Source organism: Primulina huaijiensis, chromosome 5 (assembly GCF_012295235.1).
Source record: "Primulina huaijiensis isolate GDHJ02 chromosome 5, ASM1229523v2, whole genome shotgun sequence".
NCBI classification, from domain to species: domain Eukaryota; kingdom Viridiplantae; phylum Streptophyta; class Magnoliopsida; order Lamiales; family Gesneriaceae; genus Primulina; species Primulina huaijiensis.
In genome coordinates, this window is record NC_133310.1 from 19,461,139 (window position 1) to 19,480,115 (window position 18,977).

Genomic DNA, 18,977 nt, shown 5'->3' on the forward strand with positions numbered 1-18,977 from the left:
AACTTCTGCAGTTTTTCGCCAAGAATTGTTAAAATCAGAATCTATTTTTGAATCACCAAGCCAATAGTTAATGCTTTTATTTATCTCAACTGATGGGAATTTGTTTTAAGTTTGTTAGAAATATTGTTGTATATAATAACAATAATAATAAATCACAATTGAGATAAAGTAGGATCTCGATCAAACAACATAATAAATAATTGTATACGTATTAACTTATTGGCTAAGTCTAGCAACTGCAGGTGCATCCAAAATATTTAAACTCAAACATAGATCGAGTGTTAAACTAATATAATAATAATTCTTATAGAATATCAGTAGATATTGAATAAAAGTGGAAATCCAGCTTAGTCAACAAAAATATATACTCGAAGCAAAATAAATTATCAATACCGAGGTATGTGAAACTCACATTTTCCTTAAAACATATTCGTCATCTCACATGGGTGCTTTGAAAATCAATGAGTATTGATTTCTCCAGATACAATGGTTCAAAAACAGTAACACTTGAGCAAAAAATTTTTATTTCAGGTGAACTAAAAACATACCTGAATGTTATCATTTTGAACAATAAGAATCGGTTCAAAGAACAACTTAGCAAACTTTGAGCTAATATAAGTGAATTGCTTAAAAAATCAAGTGTGTAAAATGGACTCCCTATTTATAGGCTTGAAAGCCTACTTTAGCGCTACAATATATTAATGGTCATCACTTAATCACACCATTAAAATGGTGATAGTGTGGAGGTGAAAGGTCAATGATTTCCTCTAATGACAAATCGGGCTCTTGATTTGTACAAGAATTTAATTTAATCATAATTCAAATCACAATTTAGTCATAAGTCCAATATTTTCCAACACAAAATACACACACACACACACACACACAAATATAGGTTCTAATGGTTTAGTGTACATATTCGTTCAATTTATTCCTTTAGTTCACGATTTAAATGGTACATATACCATTAATATTAATGATTCGGGGCACACGTATTACGTGTAATATAATATATATCATATGAGATGGTCAGAACTTCAAACTAAAATTTGTAAAATTGGACTAGATATCATCGTCTAATTGGGAAACTTATCTACCTCTCACAAACTTGACGAGACATTGCATTTGCTAGTCTAGTCACTAGTAATAGAATATGTTTCTTATGACACGGTCTCATAAATCTTTATCTGTGAGACGAATCAATCCTACCGATATTCACAATAAAAAGTAATACTTTTTCATAGATGACCCAAATAAGAGATCCGTCTCACAAAATATGACCCGTGAGACCGTCTCACACAAGTTTTTGTCCAGTTAATATATGCACTCACCTTGTTTAGGTCATCTGGATGCTATATATAGAATCCTCGGACACTTGAAACAAACTCCGAGGAGAGGATTGTTCTTCGCAAAAAATAACGATTGAAAAGTAAGGCCATTTAGATACGTCGATTGGGCTGATTCAATTTCTAATATAAAGTCAACATCAAAATATTGTGCTGATGTATGAGAAATCGTAGCCTGAAGAAGCAAGAAATCAATTTTATATATATATATATATATAAACAATCGGCTTCAAAAGTTTAATAATAATAATAATAATAATAATAATAAATAATTAATGATAATAAATAATTAATGATAATAAAGCCCACTACATGGTGGCCGACGTTGAAATTGTGATATTACGTTGAAATTGTGCCCACTTGTAACCAAAAATATAAATTTCCCATTGTACGAAATATCAATATCAACATCCCTTCATATTCTTACGGGAATATATTTCACATGTCGGGATCAGGATTTTAAAGAATTATTCATTTAACATGTACTGTTTTAAAAAGCTTTAGACGGTAGGTGAGCGATCACCCTCCGCTTATTATTTATGTTTTTTTTTTTGTTTTATCTCTTATTTTTCTTCTCGTTTATCTTCATATTTCTTCGACACTTTTTTTGTATCAGATTCTAACTCAAATCTATGACATCTTCCCCCTCTTCAGTCTTCATCCTATATATATAAATTCTTTTTCGTGAAGTTCTCTTACATCTTCAACATTTCAACAATCAATCCTTGTGATATAGTTGCTTCACTTAGGGGTGATATATCGTATATATAGTACCATACAAAAAAATTATATTAGTATATATTGTTTTATATCCAAAAAATACCTTATATATTTTTAAAAAATTTAACTTTATTATTTAAAAATATCATATATATTTTAATTTATATATCTTATTTTGATATTTCGGTATATAACGAGAATTTTCAAATATCCGTACTGAAAATTTTAGTATCGATAACATAACATGCCGAAAATTTCGATAAATTCGATATTTTTCGATATGATAACTTTAGTATACTGAAAATTCTATATATAAAATCCAATATAACAGCCTAGACGGCACTTTTTAAAACACAAATTAAATGATAGAAATATGAAAGTATTAATTAGTATAGATAAAATCCAATATGTCCATTCTCTGTTGTCACCATTTGAATTTGAATCAAATATAACTATAATTTTTTTAAATAAACACAAACAAACAAACAAATTGACTATTTTCACATCGAGGATATCATACTTTTTTATATTATTATTATATTATTATTATTATTATTATTATTATTATATACATTAAGTCATTACTTATATATATTTTTTACTATATCCAATGAAAATTAGACGAAGATTTTAAATTATTCTTCCAAACTCTAATATTTGGTACGGCAGTCCGAACCTTTGACAAACCTTCCATTCTGGTCCTCAATAATTAGTCTTCCTAATTAAATTATTTATGCATCACACAAGCAATGCAACTAACTTCACCAAATTCACAAAGATTTTGAATTAATTCTAAATTATCAAAATTTGACCCTCTCAATTAGGTTGAGTGGGTTTACTCGCTCTCTCCTAAACAAATCATCAAATAATATTTATATTTTTTAATTAAAAAAATCTTCAAACATAAAAAATTCGAGATAGTTTAAAAAATTACGAAGACTAAACAAAAACCGTCATTTTTTTTTTTCAAAATGATCTTCAAACATATAAAAAATACGAAGACCGAACAAAAAGAAAAAATTGAAAAAATAAATTTCAAATTCATGGTCAAACATAAGTCATTTAATTAATAGTAGATCTCTTGTGAGACGGTCTCACGAATTTTTATATGTGTGACGGGTCAATCATACCGACATTCACAATAAAAAGTAATACTCTTACCATAAAAAGTAATATTTTTTTGTGGATGACCCAAATAAGATATCCGTCTCACAAAATACGACCCATGAGATCGTCTCACACAAATTTTTGTCTTTAATTAAATAATTTTTTTTTGCAATATTTATTTTTTTAAAAAATAAATTGGATACCTTTAAGTTGTATATATGATGGCATTAATATTAATCTAATCATCAGCAATATTAAACTTTAAACCCCCTTAAGTTCTGGTGCCTTCTCATGTCTGCAAATTCGTTGTACAGAGAATCCTCACTTTTTTAGTTTTCTCCGCTTTGTACGTGGCGATTCCCATTCCAGCTCGCATTTGTTCAGCCTTTTTCTTGTTTTTCACACATAGAAACACGCAGTTATACTCACCGAAGTATCTGTATCTACACTTCTCTTGAGATAATAGTTACTATTACATTTAGTGTTCGTTCAATCTAGAAACAATATGAGGAATACTTGAATGGAAACGTGGGACATCTCTTGAGCTGTTTTTTCATCTGGGATTTGATCACTTGCTGTTTTTTAATTGGTTACAATAGTTTAATAGTCGAATCTGTGGGTTGAAGGTACGCGTTTTCTGTTCTTTTTCTTGTTCTGTATGTGTTTCTTGAAACCTTGTGTGTGATTAATGACTCAGGAGTTCATTTAAAGGTCATAAGATCAGGAAACGAAACGGTTCTTTAATGGCAAAGTTGTGGAGATTTAATTTAATTTAATTATTACTTTATTTAAAATAAAATAAACAAGAATTGTCACCCTTAAAATTGATTCTTGAAACCGTGTGTGTGATAAACGACTTGAGAGTTCTTTTATTTAAATTTAAAGATTATAAGATCAGGAAATGAAACGCTTCTTTAATGGCAAAGCTGTGACGATTTCATTTAATTAAATTTCAAAGAAAAATAAAATAAACAAGAATTGTCAACCCCTTAAAAATTGATTAAAAATGCTTCCTGGTTCTAGTTTTCTCGTTTAATTCTTGTAGATGTAGACTATCTTCTTCATAATATCTGAATTTGTTAGTTTCTTTGAAATTTGAAATTTGTTTATTTTATTATTATTTTATTCGGGTTCTGGATTTGGGGTGATGGTGAAAAAATGGTGCGCAATTTGCTTACTTTAAATCATTCGTGAACATCCTGTGTGCTGCCTGTGAAAATCTAATACTTATTTTGTGCATCCTTGGTCCGTGTGAACACATACCGTGAAGAAAACGAAGTGGCTCTTGGAGCTCCTCACAAGACCTGCATGTCACAATTTCAAGTCCCATTTGATCAAAACTTTTGAATTGCATTTCGAAAAAAGTATGGAGTTTGCGTGGTAGGACGAAAAAGATGTTTCAAGTTGATTTTTTGCAATGCGTTTCCAAAATTTTCCTGGGTATCTGAACTAGATGGATTGGAATAGTGATGTTGAAGCCTCTAATGTGTCCCTAATGAGTGTTATCAAATATCCATATGAATTTGAGCCAATATATGGTTAGAAATAAAAATGCGATTTTGTTAGAATTCAGTGGCCTCTGGTTGTCTTTTTCCTGAGTTGTATCCAACTGGTTGGCATGATATATATCTGATGTACTTCCACTAATTTCAGTTATGTTGAAACAAAATCCATAGTTTCCTATGAAGGCATCCGAGCCACGGAGATGGCCATTGAAGAAATGGTATTTCTTGTTTGACATGGTAGTAGCCTGAATTCATTTTTGTTTTTAATTCAAAATTCTGATAAACTAAGGGCTCTGAATTTATATCTGGCGTTTTTTAAATTTTGAGCAACTTAATATCTGCGCCCTTTGTAAGATCAGTATCATCTGTTGAAATAATAATCCATTACTCGTAAATGGAACTGCAGCGAGTGAGTGGCACGAAGATGAAACAGCTACCATTCCTTGGAGCTTTCTGTTTAGTAATGCTGTTCTTACTCTATAGGACCACAAATTATCAGTATCAACACATGCAGGTATGTTGGTGTTGTTTTCTTGTTTTTAGTTGTCATGTATGAATTTGAATCATAGTGAGTACTATAAATAGAAAATTTGACTGAAATTTTTATTGGAAGTCTCTGTCCAAATAGCTGCTTACTACTATTGTTTTTGTCAGATGGAGTCAAAATTACATCCTTTTTCTACGTTAAAGGTGATTATCCACACTTAAAATTCTATCATTCTTTGCTAAGGCATTTGTTACCGTTGCCACACTGAGGTAGTGTTGATACTTTGATGTAGGACGTTGATGTGGTCACCAAAAGTTTGAATAATTTGCCTCGCGGCATCATTGAATCAAGGTCAGACCTAGAGTTAAAGCCTCTATGGAGAAAAAGCAGTTCCAAATCTAAGGTAAGATGTAGCATGGATTTCTGTTTCATCTCTAGGCCAATTTTGTTCTTTGCTTGGGGATCTATTATTTGATGGCCATATTTTGATTCGGCTGATATTTGATTGCCTTTGTAACGAAGTTAGACACACCAAGTGGTTCTGAAAAGGTGATATAAACTCTAACGAGCACATCCCTCTTAATCTTCAGGTCAATTTTACAAACTATCGCAATTTGCTGGCAATGGCCGTGGGAGTCAGACAAAAACAAAACATCGATACAATTGTCCAGAAGGTACTAGTACAATGCTAAATGAATGTTTTGTATTTAATAAATTCGGTCACTTACTGCTATATGATTTTACTTCTTTTGTTGCCTCTTCTATTTTGAATTCAGTTTCTTTCGAAGAATTTTACAATTATTTTGTTCCATTACGATGGCAACTTGGACGGGTGGTGGGATCTGGAATGGAGTAGAAAAGCTATACATATAGTTGCTCATAATCAAACAAAATGGTAATTCTTTCCATTTGCTGTTCTGAATGGAAATTCTTCATAGCATTTAAGTACATGATTCAAGAAGGATATTGTCGTGGCCTATGGATTTACCATCATATCAGGGATTGTATGTTAAAAGTCCCAGTTAAGTAAACAAAAATTGAATTGAATACAAGGATAGATTGAGTTGGATGTCTATAAAGATTTCATCACTAAGTTGTCTCTGGACTCACAATGTCACATTTTTTTTATTGGCGCCAATAGTTTCTTTACTACATCTTAATCGAATTTTGTTATGTTATATTAATATCGGTGACTTTTGTACGGACAGGTGGTTTGCAAAACGCTTTTTACACCCAGATGTGGTCTTTATTTATGATTACATATTTCTCTGGGATGAAGATTTGGGAGTAGAGAATTTTGACCCTGGAAGGTAGATGCATCACAAGTTTAACTATTTATTTTATTATTTTGTCAAAAATTTTGAATTAAAATTTTTTCCTTGCAGTTAAAGCTCCCAACATGTGAATAATCTATTTTTTTAGCAGTTAAGGTTGCCAAATGGCATATGTACTACTTCTCCTTGCAGTTGAAACTTTCCATCATAAACATTCATTCTGAAACTATCGATATTAAATTGAAAGTACAATGTCTCTGTCAAAATGAGAACTGTACTAACTAAAGATATTATCTATTCTTCTTTAATAAAAGCAAGTTGTGTACTTTTCCTTTTGAACCAGCATGATGTTTATCACGTGCACCATCTTCCATCTTGATGGTCATATCATAGTGTCTCAGTTTCAACTTCCAGACAAGGAGGCTTTTTACATTTTTATTGATGCTTAAATCTTACAGCAGTATTCTTTTTTCCCCTTTATTATCTAACCTTCTTCTATTAGGTACCTGGAAATTGTGAAATTCGTAGGACTGGAGATATCGCAGCCAGCTTTGGACCCAAATTCTACCGGCATACATCATAGGATTACAATAAGGAAAATGATGAAAAAATTTCACCGGTGAGTTTTGTTCAGTATTTATGTGATTTGGCATCTGACAGTAGATCTTTTAATATTTATGTATTTCAATATGGCAGAAGAATATATGTTGATCGAGGCAGTCGCAAGTGTTCAGATGATAGTGAGGGGCCGCCTTGTACTGGGTAAGCACCATCTTTTTGTGAGTAATCCTCAATGGAATTAATTTTTATTTAGCCTTCATGCTTACTCTCCAGTATCAATGCTCGGTGATTTTTTTGTGGAATGCACAATAAAAAATATCCAATATAATGTCGTCAAAACATGTAACTTGAACAAAAAATATCACGAGAAAAGGCAGAGCTGTTGCTGTTGCAGATCTTAGTTGTATGCTAACAGTCTCAAATTTTCAGATTTGTTGAAGGAATGGCTCCTGTGTTTTCGAGAACAGCATGGCATTGTGCCTGGCATTTGATACAGGTTCTTTTTTATGCTTTTATCTGAACAATTGTACAAAATTCTGTAATTTCTTGTATTTCCTTCGATATGCATAGCTAAAAGCAAAAAAGAAAAGAGAACCAAATCAATGGGTGAATTTATTGATTTTTTATTGATCAAAGCTAAGGTTTGGTTATTTACGATCTTGTGGTAGCCCGCTGTTTCTCATGATTGCAGTCCCTCTTATGAAGTCTTGCATTGCATTATTGAATGGATATTGTAATTGCATATACTATTCGAGTTCCCATCATACAAAGATGTGATATTTCTGTGCATTTCCATAATCTGAGGCTGAGTTTTCACTTGGTGCCAGAATGATCTTGTTCATGGATGGGGGATTGACATGAAACTTGGTTATTGTGCCCAGGTAAAACTTCTTTCTGCTTCTTCCATAGATTATCTTATACATTTATCCATACAACAGAACTCTTTTTTCATGTTCTATTGGGTGGCAACATGCTATGTTTTAGAATATTTGGGCTGCGTTATTACCATTTTTTTTGGGTACAATGATTGGTGCTCGATTGTGTACTTGATATCAATTCTAATGTCATATGTTCAATTCTTATAATTTTTGAGCCGGACCAACTTTTAGGGGGATTGTTGGTTGGCATCAATTGTCCCCACTATTCTTTGGTTGCTTTGTGGTTTAGTTATCAAAACGTAGACCTGTGTTGGTGTATAATTAAATCATTTAAATTGCACCTTGACCACCATCAAGTTGTTGCTATGGTGGCACGCTCTCGGTCCTCAATTTGAACAAAGAAAGCAAGTTAGAACATAAACCACATTCTCGGGAATCATTTTTGTGCAATTGTGCTAGTAATTTATCTTTGATACTGGACAATGCCATTTGAAATTATCTTAAAAAATGTTCGTCCAACTTTCTTTAACGTCTTTTATTGTATGATCTTGGATATATACAGGGAGATCGAACAAAGAAGGTGGGAGTAGTAGATAGCGAATATATAGTTCATCAGAGTATACAAACATTAGGAGGAGTATCAGCCAGGAAGGTGATTTCTTTAAGCATCATCTTTTCGAATTTATCATTTTTTTTCCGTAATATTAGTTGCTTCATCTCCTTTTCCAGTCCTCCAAGTTCTTTTTTTTTTTTTTTTTTTTTTTTTTTTTTTTTTTTTTTTNTTCAAATCCGGAAAAGAATACAAAGGTATAGCTTCCAGTGCCTCTAATTCCTATTCTCTTCTGTTTCCACTCTTACTCCCCCACCCGGATTTCTGTCATCCTCAGCACTAAGATGTTATTTGTTCTGTTTGTTTTTGTCACCCTGTCTTACATTCAGAGGCACGCCGTGGACGTTAGATCAGAGGTGAGATGCGCCTAAACAATTCTACTTCTGCTATGACTTGTACTGATTTCTTGGAAAATTTGCTAGTTTTTGTGAAACTACACTATGATTCTTAGGAAAATAACATGTTTCGAATATAAAGTTATAGCTTCGAATTGGGGTCGTGCAGATTCGGAGGCAATCAACTATAGAACTTAAATTATTTAAGGAGAGGTGGGAAGATGCTGTGAAGGAGGACAAGAAATGGGTGGATCCATTTGCTACCAGAAAATTCACTTCAAAAATCAATGGTTTGAGATAGGATTCCTCATGTGACCCAAGATTTAACTTGGAAACTAGATTCCCATTTGTCATGGTGGCCTACAATTAAGTTCAAGCCTCATATTTTTTTGTATTTTGTTAGGCTAATGTAGAATAAATCCCACGTAATTATTTTATTCTTTTAATGATCATCTTCGTTTTCATTGATTATTCTTCCATTCATGCATTTGTTTGGATTCGAAGGCCGATTTTTTTGATTATTTCTTTCATTTTTCAGTGTGATCATCCAAAAATGTACATGAAGTTCTTGGGAAAAAAAAAACATTTTCATTTATTTTCAATATTAGTGTGCAACTAGGGGTTCAATCGAGTTGAGTTCTAGTATCATACTACTTGAACTCGACCGGAAAAAAATTAGTATATTCGAGCTCGACTCGAGAACATATAGAGTTACTCGAGATTGATTTAAGCCCTATTTTATATAGAGTAGCTCGCGATCTATTTAAATAGACAAATGTAAAATTCGAGTTTGAATTTATTAAAGATTGATCTATTCAAACTCGATATGCAACTATCCGTTTTAATTTTGACTTTTTTCATCTTTACAAAAATGTCTAGATCCTACTATATTCTAACATTTATATATTTTATAATAAAAATTTATAATATCTCGCACAACCTTAAAGATTAAGGAGCTAATCATATTTTTGTGTAAAATTGTATTTTTAGTATGATATTCATATTCATAGTAATCTTGATTGTATAATCGGGAAATTGATTCCGTAATTTTATTATTTGAGCAAGTAATCTTGCAAATTGCACATTCCGAGTTGATAATAAATATATATGTGACAATCTGCTTGAGGCATCGATCAATACCATAAAATATCTAAATGGTCCACATGGTGGATGAATTGACCCAAAAATATCACCCTGAATACGCTCAAGAAACATGTGTAATTTAGTTTAGATTTTAGCTGGTGATGGTCTTATAATAAGTTTTCCAAGAGAACATGTTTTACATTGAAACTTATTATTTCGAAAGATCTTCTGGTCTTTCAGCGAAATATCATGTGTATTTTCTATAATTCTTCGCATCATTATTGAACCAGGATGTCCTAATCGATCATGCAAATTAATTAACATTGAAGAATTATCAACTACCATGTTTGATTCAATTGGACTTATATGTGTATAATGCAATCCAGTAGGGAGCATTGATAGTTTTTCAACTACATATTTCTTTCCTGATTTATATGTGGTAAGACACATATATTTCTCATTTCCTTCATTTATTGTCTGAGTATCATACCCATGTGAATATATGTCATTAAAAATCAACAAATTCTTTCGATTGTGGTGAATACAAAACATCATTTATCAGAAATTTTGTACCATTAAGTAACAAAAAATGTGCTTTACTACAACCTTTAATCAAGTCTATATGACCTGATATTGTATTCACCATTGTTTTTGTTGGTTTTAGCTACAAGAAATATCTTTTATCTCAAAGAATAGCGTGCGTTGTACCACCATCAGGTTTACGAACTTCCATGTGATTAGTTCCTTGTTTAGATTTGTTCATATCATTTTTCATTTTTGAACTTCAAAAAAAACATGCAATGAAAAAAATTACTGACAATACAAATGTAATTTATTGAAAAATATAACACATATCATAATTATACAAAAAAAATTATCATATGAGTACATGAAAAATAAAATATTTTACATTTCTATTTCACCAGTATATTGATTATAACACATATCATAATTATACAATAAAATATTATCATATGAGTATATAAAAATAAAATATTTTACATTTCTATTCTACCAATATATCGATCATTTTCGGAGAAAATCATTCAAAAAATCTGCAGCATCAAAATGAGTTGAATCACTCAAACGATCACTGTGTTCAGTGAAGTTGGTCTATTTTTCTTTTCCCTTTATTGATTCTTTTATAGAGCTTACAAAGGTACTCAGGGGTTCGACAAATACGAGACCAATGTCCTGGAGTGCTGCATCTAAAACAAGAACTTTCAAATTGTTTTGAGTAATTTTCATTGACACGCGTGTTCTAATGATGTCTTTTTGTGGGTGGTTCGTGACGCCCTTTTGAGATGAGTTATAGAAGTAACTATCTCGATTGTTTTCAAAATCACGACCGCGACCACGACCACGAACACGACTACTTCCACGTCCACGATCTCGATTTCGACCTCGACCAAAACCTTGTCTTCGACTTTGATTTTGGTTTCCAGGTTTAAATTCATTTTTACTTACAACATTTACTTCTGGAAATTATGTTGATCAAGTGGTCGGGATTGATGATTTTCTCATTAGCAGCTTGTTGTTCTTTTCCGCCACAAGAAGACATGCGATAAGTTTAGAATATCTCGCAAATCATGCACTCTATATTGTTGTATAGTTATATTTGATGCGTGAAAAATGAAAAATATTATTTCAAGCATTTTCGATTTTGTAACCTCATGTCCACAAAATTTTCATTGCGAGATTATTCGTTACATTGTCGAGTTGTAATAACTGACTTTCTTAAAATCTTGGAATATTAACGTATTTCATTACCACGGGCGGTCAGAAATATAACTTCCCTTATATGTTCAAATCTTTCCTTTAATATTTTCCATAAAGTCATGTGATCTTTTTTAATGAGATATTCATATTTTAATCTATCATCAAGATGTCGAAGCAAAAATATCATAGTTTTTGATTTTTCTTGTGATGATGAGATACTAATTTTTTTAATGGTCTCATTTACACCCAATGACTCAAGATGCATTTCTACATCGAGAGTCTATGACATATAAATTTTTCTCGTAATGTCGAGCGCAACGAATTCGAGTTTTACCAAATTTGACATACTGGTACTAGAAAAATAACAATGCATTTTATTAGTTAACTTCTAAATCTATTAATATGACAATACAAAGTAACAGATAAATTATAAGTACAAGCACTCTTAAAAATAAAGAAAAACGCGAGGCGGATATTCTTCAATAAATACAAGATTAGTGTGTATAATAACCAAAATAATTATACAAAATAACCTTGAAAGAACCATATTCTTTTTCTTATTCTTCGAAAAATTGATGAAGAAAAATTTTTAGGGAAGAAGAGTAAGTTTGGAGTGATTGAATGTGTTTGTAAATTCATATCTATAGGGTAAAAACCCGTTTATGACCGTTTACAAAATCTTAAAAAAAATAAATGTATGTATATATGCATAATTTTATGGTAATAATATGATGTATATAATATTAATCATATTTAAATAATTATGTATATCAAATTACATTATTATAATGAGGTGTCAGTGACTCTCTTTATATAATACTGTGACGTTATTCAAATATATTTATATAATTATTATATAACACAATAAAAATATATAAACAGTAAAATAATGAAATTATGTTATTTTAATGAGGTGTCATAGACTCTTTTATATAATAACATGATATTATTCAAATATTTATATAATAAATAAACAGTAACACAATAAAAATATATAAACATTGTAATAATATAACCACATCACATTATTATAATGAGGTGTCATAAACTCCTTTTATATAATAATATGATATTATATATTAAATATATACACAATAAAAATAAATAAAGAGTAAACTAAAAATTCTTACTTTTGAATATTGTTACATTTTTCTTGTGTTTTGGAGCTTGGAAAAATATGAAGAACCTTCGAGTATCGTACTGATAACGTGTTAAAAATAAAAATATATGGTAAAGAATAAAATCTTAAGCTCACAAAATATATTAAACTACATGCTTTATCAAATTTTTCACCGCTCAATTGTGTATTTTCTTCACAAATTGAGATACTTATTTATAGAATTTATTTGACAATAATCCAAAAATAATTATATCATTACATACATAATTATACACTAATTTTCGAGAGTAGATCTCTTGTGGAACGATCTCACGAATCTTTATCTGTGAGACGGGTCAACCCTACCGATATTCAAAATAAAAAGTAATACTCTTAGCATAAAAAGTAATACTTTTTCATGGATGACCCAAATAAGAGATCCGTCTCACAAAATACGACCCGTGAGATCGTCTCATACAAGTTTTTGCCAATTTTCGATATTTTATACTCTTAATTTCAACTTAAATTAAATTTTCTATGAAATTAAATATGATCAATATATTTATATCTTAAAGGAGAAGTTGGTGAAAAATCCCCAATCAAAACATTTCTTTGGATTCACTCCCTATCCACAAAAATGTGGTACTATGTCATACAAATTGTGATACATTTCATGTGCAAATGTGGTACTAAAAAATATCCAGGAATTGAACGCAACAAAAACGATTGCCTGAAATTCAATTTCCCGTATCTTTAAAGACAGGCTCTCTCTCTACGTCAGGCATTGGAAGTTGGAACCCGTTTTGTCTTGAAATTCTTCCGACCTCGTCGCTTTTTTTTTTCTTGTGTTTTTCTACTATTTTTCTTCCCATTTCTTATTTTTACGTAGATCTGAAAACCCTCAACCTTAGTGTCAAAAAGACAACCTCAAATCGTTGTTTCTTGTCTCCGCAATCAAATTTGAGTTCAACTGAGTCAATTAGATGGCCGGCCGTTACGATCCTAATCCTTTTGATGAGGAAGAAGTTAATCCATTCTCTGTAAGTTCTCTGCATAAACACTCCCACTATATTGTTTGTTAGACGAAAAGGTTTCCTTCTTAATTGCTGGACTGAGGAGTTTGAGTTTGACGAGGGTTTTTGATAAAGTTGAGTCTTTGGTTGTGATGAGTTGAATATTGTTTTGGTGGGTTTGGTTCTGTTATCAGAGGTACGAGTTTGTTTGACTTTATGGCTGGAACCAATATCTTGCCGTGTCAGTTGGAAAGGATTAGAAGTTGAAGCCTGTAGCTGATTCTCCAACATGAGATTTATGGTAGAATAAAATTTGGAAGTGGCCGGTGCCATTAGGGTTTTAGTAGTGTTACTGACACGATTTTGGTGGTGCCTCATAAGCTTTCACTTGTGTGGCGGGTAGTGATGTGTAGAATGAGGTGGTGGAGTGGAATATTTGGGGTGAAGATTGAGACTTGAGTGGCCTGGGTGGCTTCATTATTTGCATTTTCAGAAGTTGGGTTCTACTGGGAGCTTTGAGAGTTGGAAAAACTAGGGGAGGACTGGGTTGGGGAACTGCATTGAAGGCATATGTGAACATTTCACGATTCTACTGGGCTGAACATTAGTTAATCTACCAAGTTACGTCCAAATTTTTTATGTCAAACTTTTTCAGAAGAGAGAACTACCTTATAGTTATTGATATTAATGTGAGGGGCTTGAGCGGGCGGCTTTAATCTCTTTGATATGTGTGAGTCAGTTTTATTAATGGAGTAGAATTGGAAAGCCTTTTTTTTGTTGGTAGTGTTTATGCATTTGATAATTTTGTTTTCTGAAACTAGGATGGAGGGGCTAGAGGAAAAGGAACGAGTCAATCGAATTTCAGTGGTGGTGCATTTTACACGACGGTTAGTTCATCTTTATTTTGATTCCTTGTTGTTAAAGGGTCTCGCACAAATTTTGTGACTTTAGATCCGTAAATTCATGACTTGAAACGAGACAATGTATTAGATCAATTGTCAATCTAGTCCTTGCCATTTTTTCCGCCTTTTGCAGTCTTTTGCTAATGTTTGTCTACTTAATTTCTGCACATCGTATAACTTTAAAGATGCTCCTTTTACACTAAATTGTGTTTTTCTTTGCTTTCAGAGTTCTGGTAGTGTTCCTCCGGTGACAAATTCAAGGCTTTCACCCCTTCCTCCAGAACCTGCTGATTTCTACAATCCTACTGCCCCTGTTGATATTCCGCTTGATAGTGCTGGGGTGCAACTTTTTACTTGCTGAACACGATACCTCATTGTTTCTTTGGTGGTTCTTGATACTCGAACTTTCATCTTCTAATCAAAGTAAATTTCAATTGCAGGATTTGAAGAAGAAAGAGAGAGAGCTGCAGGCGAAGGAAGCTGAATTGAAAAGGAGGGAACAGGTTTGTAAGACATTGATTTAAATACATTTCATCTTACTCACTGATTCTCTACAACGTTTCCAAAATGATACAATTATATGACATTGCATGAGAATTTTATGAAAAAACCCTTTCCAAAGGGAGGCAATTGTAATATTTTTATTTGAGAATGTTATGAGTTTACTGCTTTCTGGTAACCATTCAATTGGTCGTACCGTGATTCTGGATACAATGGAAAACCAAACCATGGTAATTTCTATATTTCGCATACTTGATGAAGGAATCCAGATTTCCTACTTCTGTGTGGAAGAACAGTAACAAATTTGTTTTTGTTTTGTCGAGTAGGAAGTAAAACGGAAAGAAGAGGCTGCTGCACGGGGTAATATGTCTCTGCTCTAGTGTTGTTCTTATTTCTTATTTCCTCTGCAATGCACTTTATCAACCATGAAACATACTTTACCTTGTTTAGCTAGGAAAATAGACTTAATAGACCATATATTTTTTTACTATCATAACAAAATTGTGTTAGATGCATAAATTGCAGGATGCATGTCCGATTTTACCCGACAAAATAGGATAACGGTGAACGTGTTTTTTCTTTTGCAAGTGAAAAATTTTCTGGATGTCTCAAGTAATTTCTGGTTTCTTTACAGCTGGTATTGTTATTGAGGAGAAAAACTGGCCTCCATTTTTTCCTATTATTCACCATGATATCGCAAATGAAATACCAATTCATTTACAGAAGCTGCAATATGTCGCCTTCACAACCTTTTTGGGTATGTCAAATTGCAAGTTGAAGCTTTCTTGTTTTCTTGTTATGTGCAACTATGCTATTTTAGTCCCATGATTGTTCTCTCTCAATAAAATTTATTAATAGTAGAACTTTGTTGAGGATAGAAAGTTGGTTTGTTTTACTGAAGTGGAAGCTTCTTATCTGATAATAAGTGTGTGTAAGGAAATGGTAAAGATATTTTTACCAGCATTAATTGGGTGACCTTTTACTTTCTCAACTTGAGGTATCAGATTTTTTTCACATCAAAGTTTGTGAACTATTTAAGACAATGTTCATTTGTGCTTGACAAGGATATAACTTCAACTTTGGTTTATGTTCTTTATGTTGCTGAAATAGTTTAAGCAGAAAAATGATTCATCCAGGACTTACTTTCAGAATTGATCAAATTGCTTAGATTTGTTCTTAGGTTACTTTATCAAAAGTTGTCAAATACATTGATAGAGAAAAGTGATGTTTAACTTTGGTGCAACCTTAAGGTTGACCAGGTTTTCTCCCTGTGTTTTTTTTGCATTTTTCTTTGGTCATGAATCCTTTTTCGGTAGAGGTTATTGGAGAGATTTTGGTATATTTCGCACTGGTTAGATTTATCAAATTTTATAATGTGTGATTTCCTTTTGTATCGAAAGGTTTTAATTGTCTTGAGATGTTTGAACTGCAAGATTCCTCCTTTATCTTTTCGATATGACTTATATTAATGGTCACTGGTATGATGATGTATTGGTGGTGATAGGACTCTCCTTTTGTCTTCTATGGAATTTGATAGCTGTGACTACTGCGTGGATTAAACAGGGAGGTTTGTATTCAAGTTTTATTATTATTAATTATTGTTGTAGCAGGTTTCTGGATTCAATGTTCCTAACTTAATCTTCTGGCTTCTAGATGCAAAGATATGGTTTCTTGCCATTATCTACTTCATATCTGGGGTTCCCGGAGCTTATGTGTTATGGTATCGTCCACTCTACCGTGCTTTTAGGTACGTACATCCATTCTTTTGCAAAACCTGCATGTACGATTTTGAATTTGCATAGTTTCCTTTTGTATTTAATAACACGGAAAATACAGAAGGTTAAGGCTGCAAACATGTTCATCATGTGACTTAAAATGATTTTATTTTGACATGTTTTTACTATTTGGGAAAATGAAATGGTGCAAATTGCAATGACTAGTATATCATTCAATCATATAATCTTTGAAATTATCGTTCAATGAACTACAGATGTTATCAAGAATGGATGAAAAATCGCTGATGTCTGTAGTTTAACTTACCATCTGTGTTATATTTGCAGAAATGAAAGCGCTATGAAGTTTGGGTGGTTTTTCTTGTTTTACTTGGTAAGTTTTCTCAATTACTTGCCATGACTTCTATCTTTCGCAACCAACTAAATGATTACTTTTTGTTTTATCCATTTATAGCTTCACATTGGCTTCTGCATCTTTGCCGCTGTTGCGCCTCCCGTAGTTTTTAGAGGAAAATCTCTGGCGTGAGTTTGCTTTCTATTATATATTGCTAGTTTGCTATTGTTTTATTTAATTTTTAAGTCCACTTATTAGCTTTTTCAATTTATTACCTTCAAGTTTTAATTGTGTCTGTTCAGAGGTATTCTTCCGGCTGTTGACCTCATAGGCAAGCATATACTGGTTGGGGTAAGTTCAATCTCCAGTAGACTGTGTTTATGGATGCGACTCTATTTGTAATACTGTTCTAGTTTAGTCACCTTACAAAATATGCTTCCCTTGGTACTAACTTTTTATTTCTTTGGTTTAGATTTTCTACTTCATTGGGTTCGGATTATTTTGCCTCGAGTCAGTTCTCAGCATTTGGGTTATTCAGGTCTAACATGTTTTCTTATTCTTTTGTACTGTTGTATCGATTTTCTTGAAAATATTGAGAGATCACCATAGCATGGTATAATCTGTATTATTTACTGTTGTTGACTTCTCGTTTTTCAGCAAGTATACATGTATTTCCGAGGCAGTGGTAAAGCCGCTGAGATGAAACGTGAAGCTGCAAGGGGCGCCCTTAGAGCTGCAATCTAACATATCGATCATGATTCCTTGAGAATCCCAGAAAATCTACTCGACTCTGCTGATTTGGGATACTGTTCTGTGCAAGCTCTTGGGGGAAGAGGTTCTGCAGAGGAAATTTGTGTATGTAAAGCTTATTCAATGATGTATTGATGAGTGTTCTTTACTTGATTTGATTTGATTTAAATTTTTTTTTGGTTTTGTTTTGTGAGAAGACTAGGAATACTGTTCTCGTTGTTAAAATCATTATTGTTTGTAGAATCATAGTTTGACATCTGTTCTTGATTTTGCTTCATTTTTGTCTGTATCAATTCATCGATGTGAGCCCTGAAACAAATGGATTTTTTCTGTTTTGTTTGTAGTAATATCTGAAAAATGGTTTTATAAATTAACTATGAATCTATGATGCATATATAAAACTAGATTAGAAATTTTATAATGATAGAGTTGACTCAAGGAATTATGAAAATTTGAAATAGAATTATGGTTGCATGGATGAACATTGATAAAGATTGCTCACTTGAACATGTTAGATTCATCTTCTATAATTTTTATGAATATTTCAAAAAATTCAACCGAATTTTATGGGGGTGTTTGATCTATGACTTGCCCAAGAGAGGTTGGCAACTTTCTACAAAGTATTCAAGACCAGCTGTTAATTTACATGATCATTTAATCTCAAGTCCGTGCTGAAATTATGTGAATGCTCCTGATAGTGTAGGACCAAACTTGCAATTACACATGATTCATAAATTAAAGGCTAGAAGAATTCCAGCTGGCATCAACGGACCCGATCATCTTCTCGTGTCAGCGAGCTCCAGATCAAGTCCTTCTAAGTACACACCTCTTGAAAAGTAGAGCGGATGACCTCCGGCATCACTTACGGCGCCACCAGTTTCTTGAACAATGACACCGGCTGCATGATCCTATATCTTTTCCACGTAACCTGATCGCGCGAACTTCATGAATATTTCGGCATCTCCTCTGGCTATGGCTGCATATTTCACCATTGAATAAAAACGTAATGGTTGGTTCCTG

At 32.3% G+C, this 18,977-nt stretch overlaps 2 protein-coding genes across 6 annotated transcripts; both read left to right on the forward strand.

Moving 5' to 3' along the window:
- The first annotated feature begins 3,433 nt into the window (after positions 1-3,433).
- LOC140976864 (uncharacterized) lies at positions 3,434-9,294 on the forward strand. 5 transcript variants are annotated; one of them, XM_073441247.1, is made up of 16 exons: positions 3,434-3,799; positions 4,827-4,915; positions 5,085-5,192; positions 5,333-5,368; positions 5,458-5,568; positions 5,756-5,839; positions 5,942-6,060; positions 6,374-6,475; positions 6,942-7,058; positions 7,136-7,201; positions 7,430-7,496; positions 7,828-7,881; positions 8,441-8,532; positions 8,661-8,685; positions 8,818-8,844; positions 8,993-9,294. In XM_073441247.1, exons 2-16 carry the CDS (start codon positions 4,856-4,858, stop codon positions 9,122-9,124), a joined length of 1,200 nt encoding a protein of 399 aa, XP_073297348.1. In that variant the 5' UTR covers positions 3,434-3,799; positions 4,827-4,855; the 3' UTR covers positions 9,125-9,294. The 5 variants fall into 5 exon arrangements, with proteins under 5 accessions (XP_073297348.1, XP_073297351.1, XP_073297352.1 ...); XM_073441250.1 differs by having other exon boundaries at positions 7,139-7,201; XM_073441251.1 differs by having other exon boundaries at positions 4,827-4,896.
- A 4,194-nt stretch (positions 9,295-13,488) lies between these two features.
- Positions 13,489-18,302, forward strand: LOC140976865 (secretory carrier-associated membrane protein 3-like). Its single transcript, XM_073441253.1, has 13 exons — positions 13,489-13,764; positions 14,559-14,624; positions 14,866-14,979; positions 15,080-15,142; positions 15,467-15,500; positions 15,775-15,897; positions 16,645-16,707; positions 16,794-16,887; positions 17,201-17,246; positions 17,328-17,395; positions 17,510-17,558; positions 17,680-17,745; positions 17,865-18,302. Exons 1-13 carry the CDS (start codon positions 13,708-13,710, stop codon positions 17,949-17,951), a joined length of 930 nt encoding a protein of 309 aa, XP_073297354.1. The 5' UTR covers positions 13,489-13,707; the 3' UTR covers positions 17,952-18,302.
- The last annotated feature ends 675 nt before the right edge of the window (positions 18,303-18,977 follow it).

Bases quoted from the DNA above. Each gene is read 5' to 3' on its own strand.
- LOC140976864 (XM_073441247.1), top strand. From the start codon at position 4,856: ATGAAGGCATCCGAGCCACGGAGATGGCCATTGAAGAAATGGTATTTC. The intron at 7,202-7,429 runs GTAAGCACCATC...TCAAATTTTCAG, and splicing joins GAGGGGCCGCCTTGTACTGG to ATTTGTTGAAGGAATGGCTC. The intron at 7,497-7,827 runs GTTCTTTTTTAT...ACTTGGTGCCAG, and splicing joins GTGCCTGGCATTTGATACAG to AATGATCTTGTTCATGGATG.
- LOC140976865 (XM_073441253.1), top strand. From the start codon at position 13,708: ATGGCCGGCCGTTACGATCCTAATCCTTTTGATGAGGAAGAAGTTAAT. The intron at 17,247-17,327 runs GTAAGTTTTCTC...ATCCATTTATAG, and splicing joins GGTTTTTCTTGTTTTACTTG to CTTCACATTGGCTTCTGCAT. The intron at 17,559-17,679 runs GTAAGTTCAATC...TCTTTGGTTTAG, and splicing joins GCAAGCATATACTGGTTGGG to ATTTTCTACTTCATTGGGTT.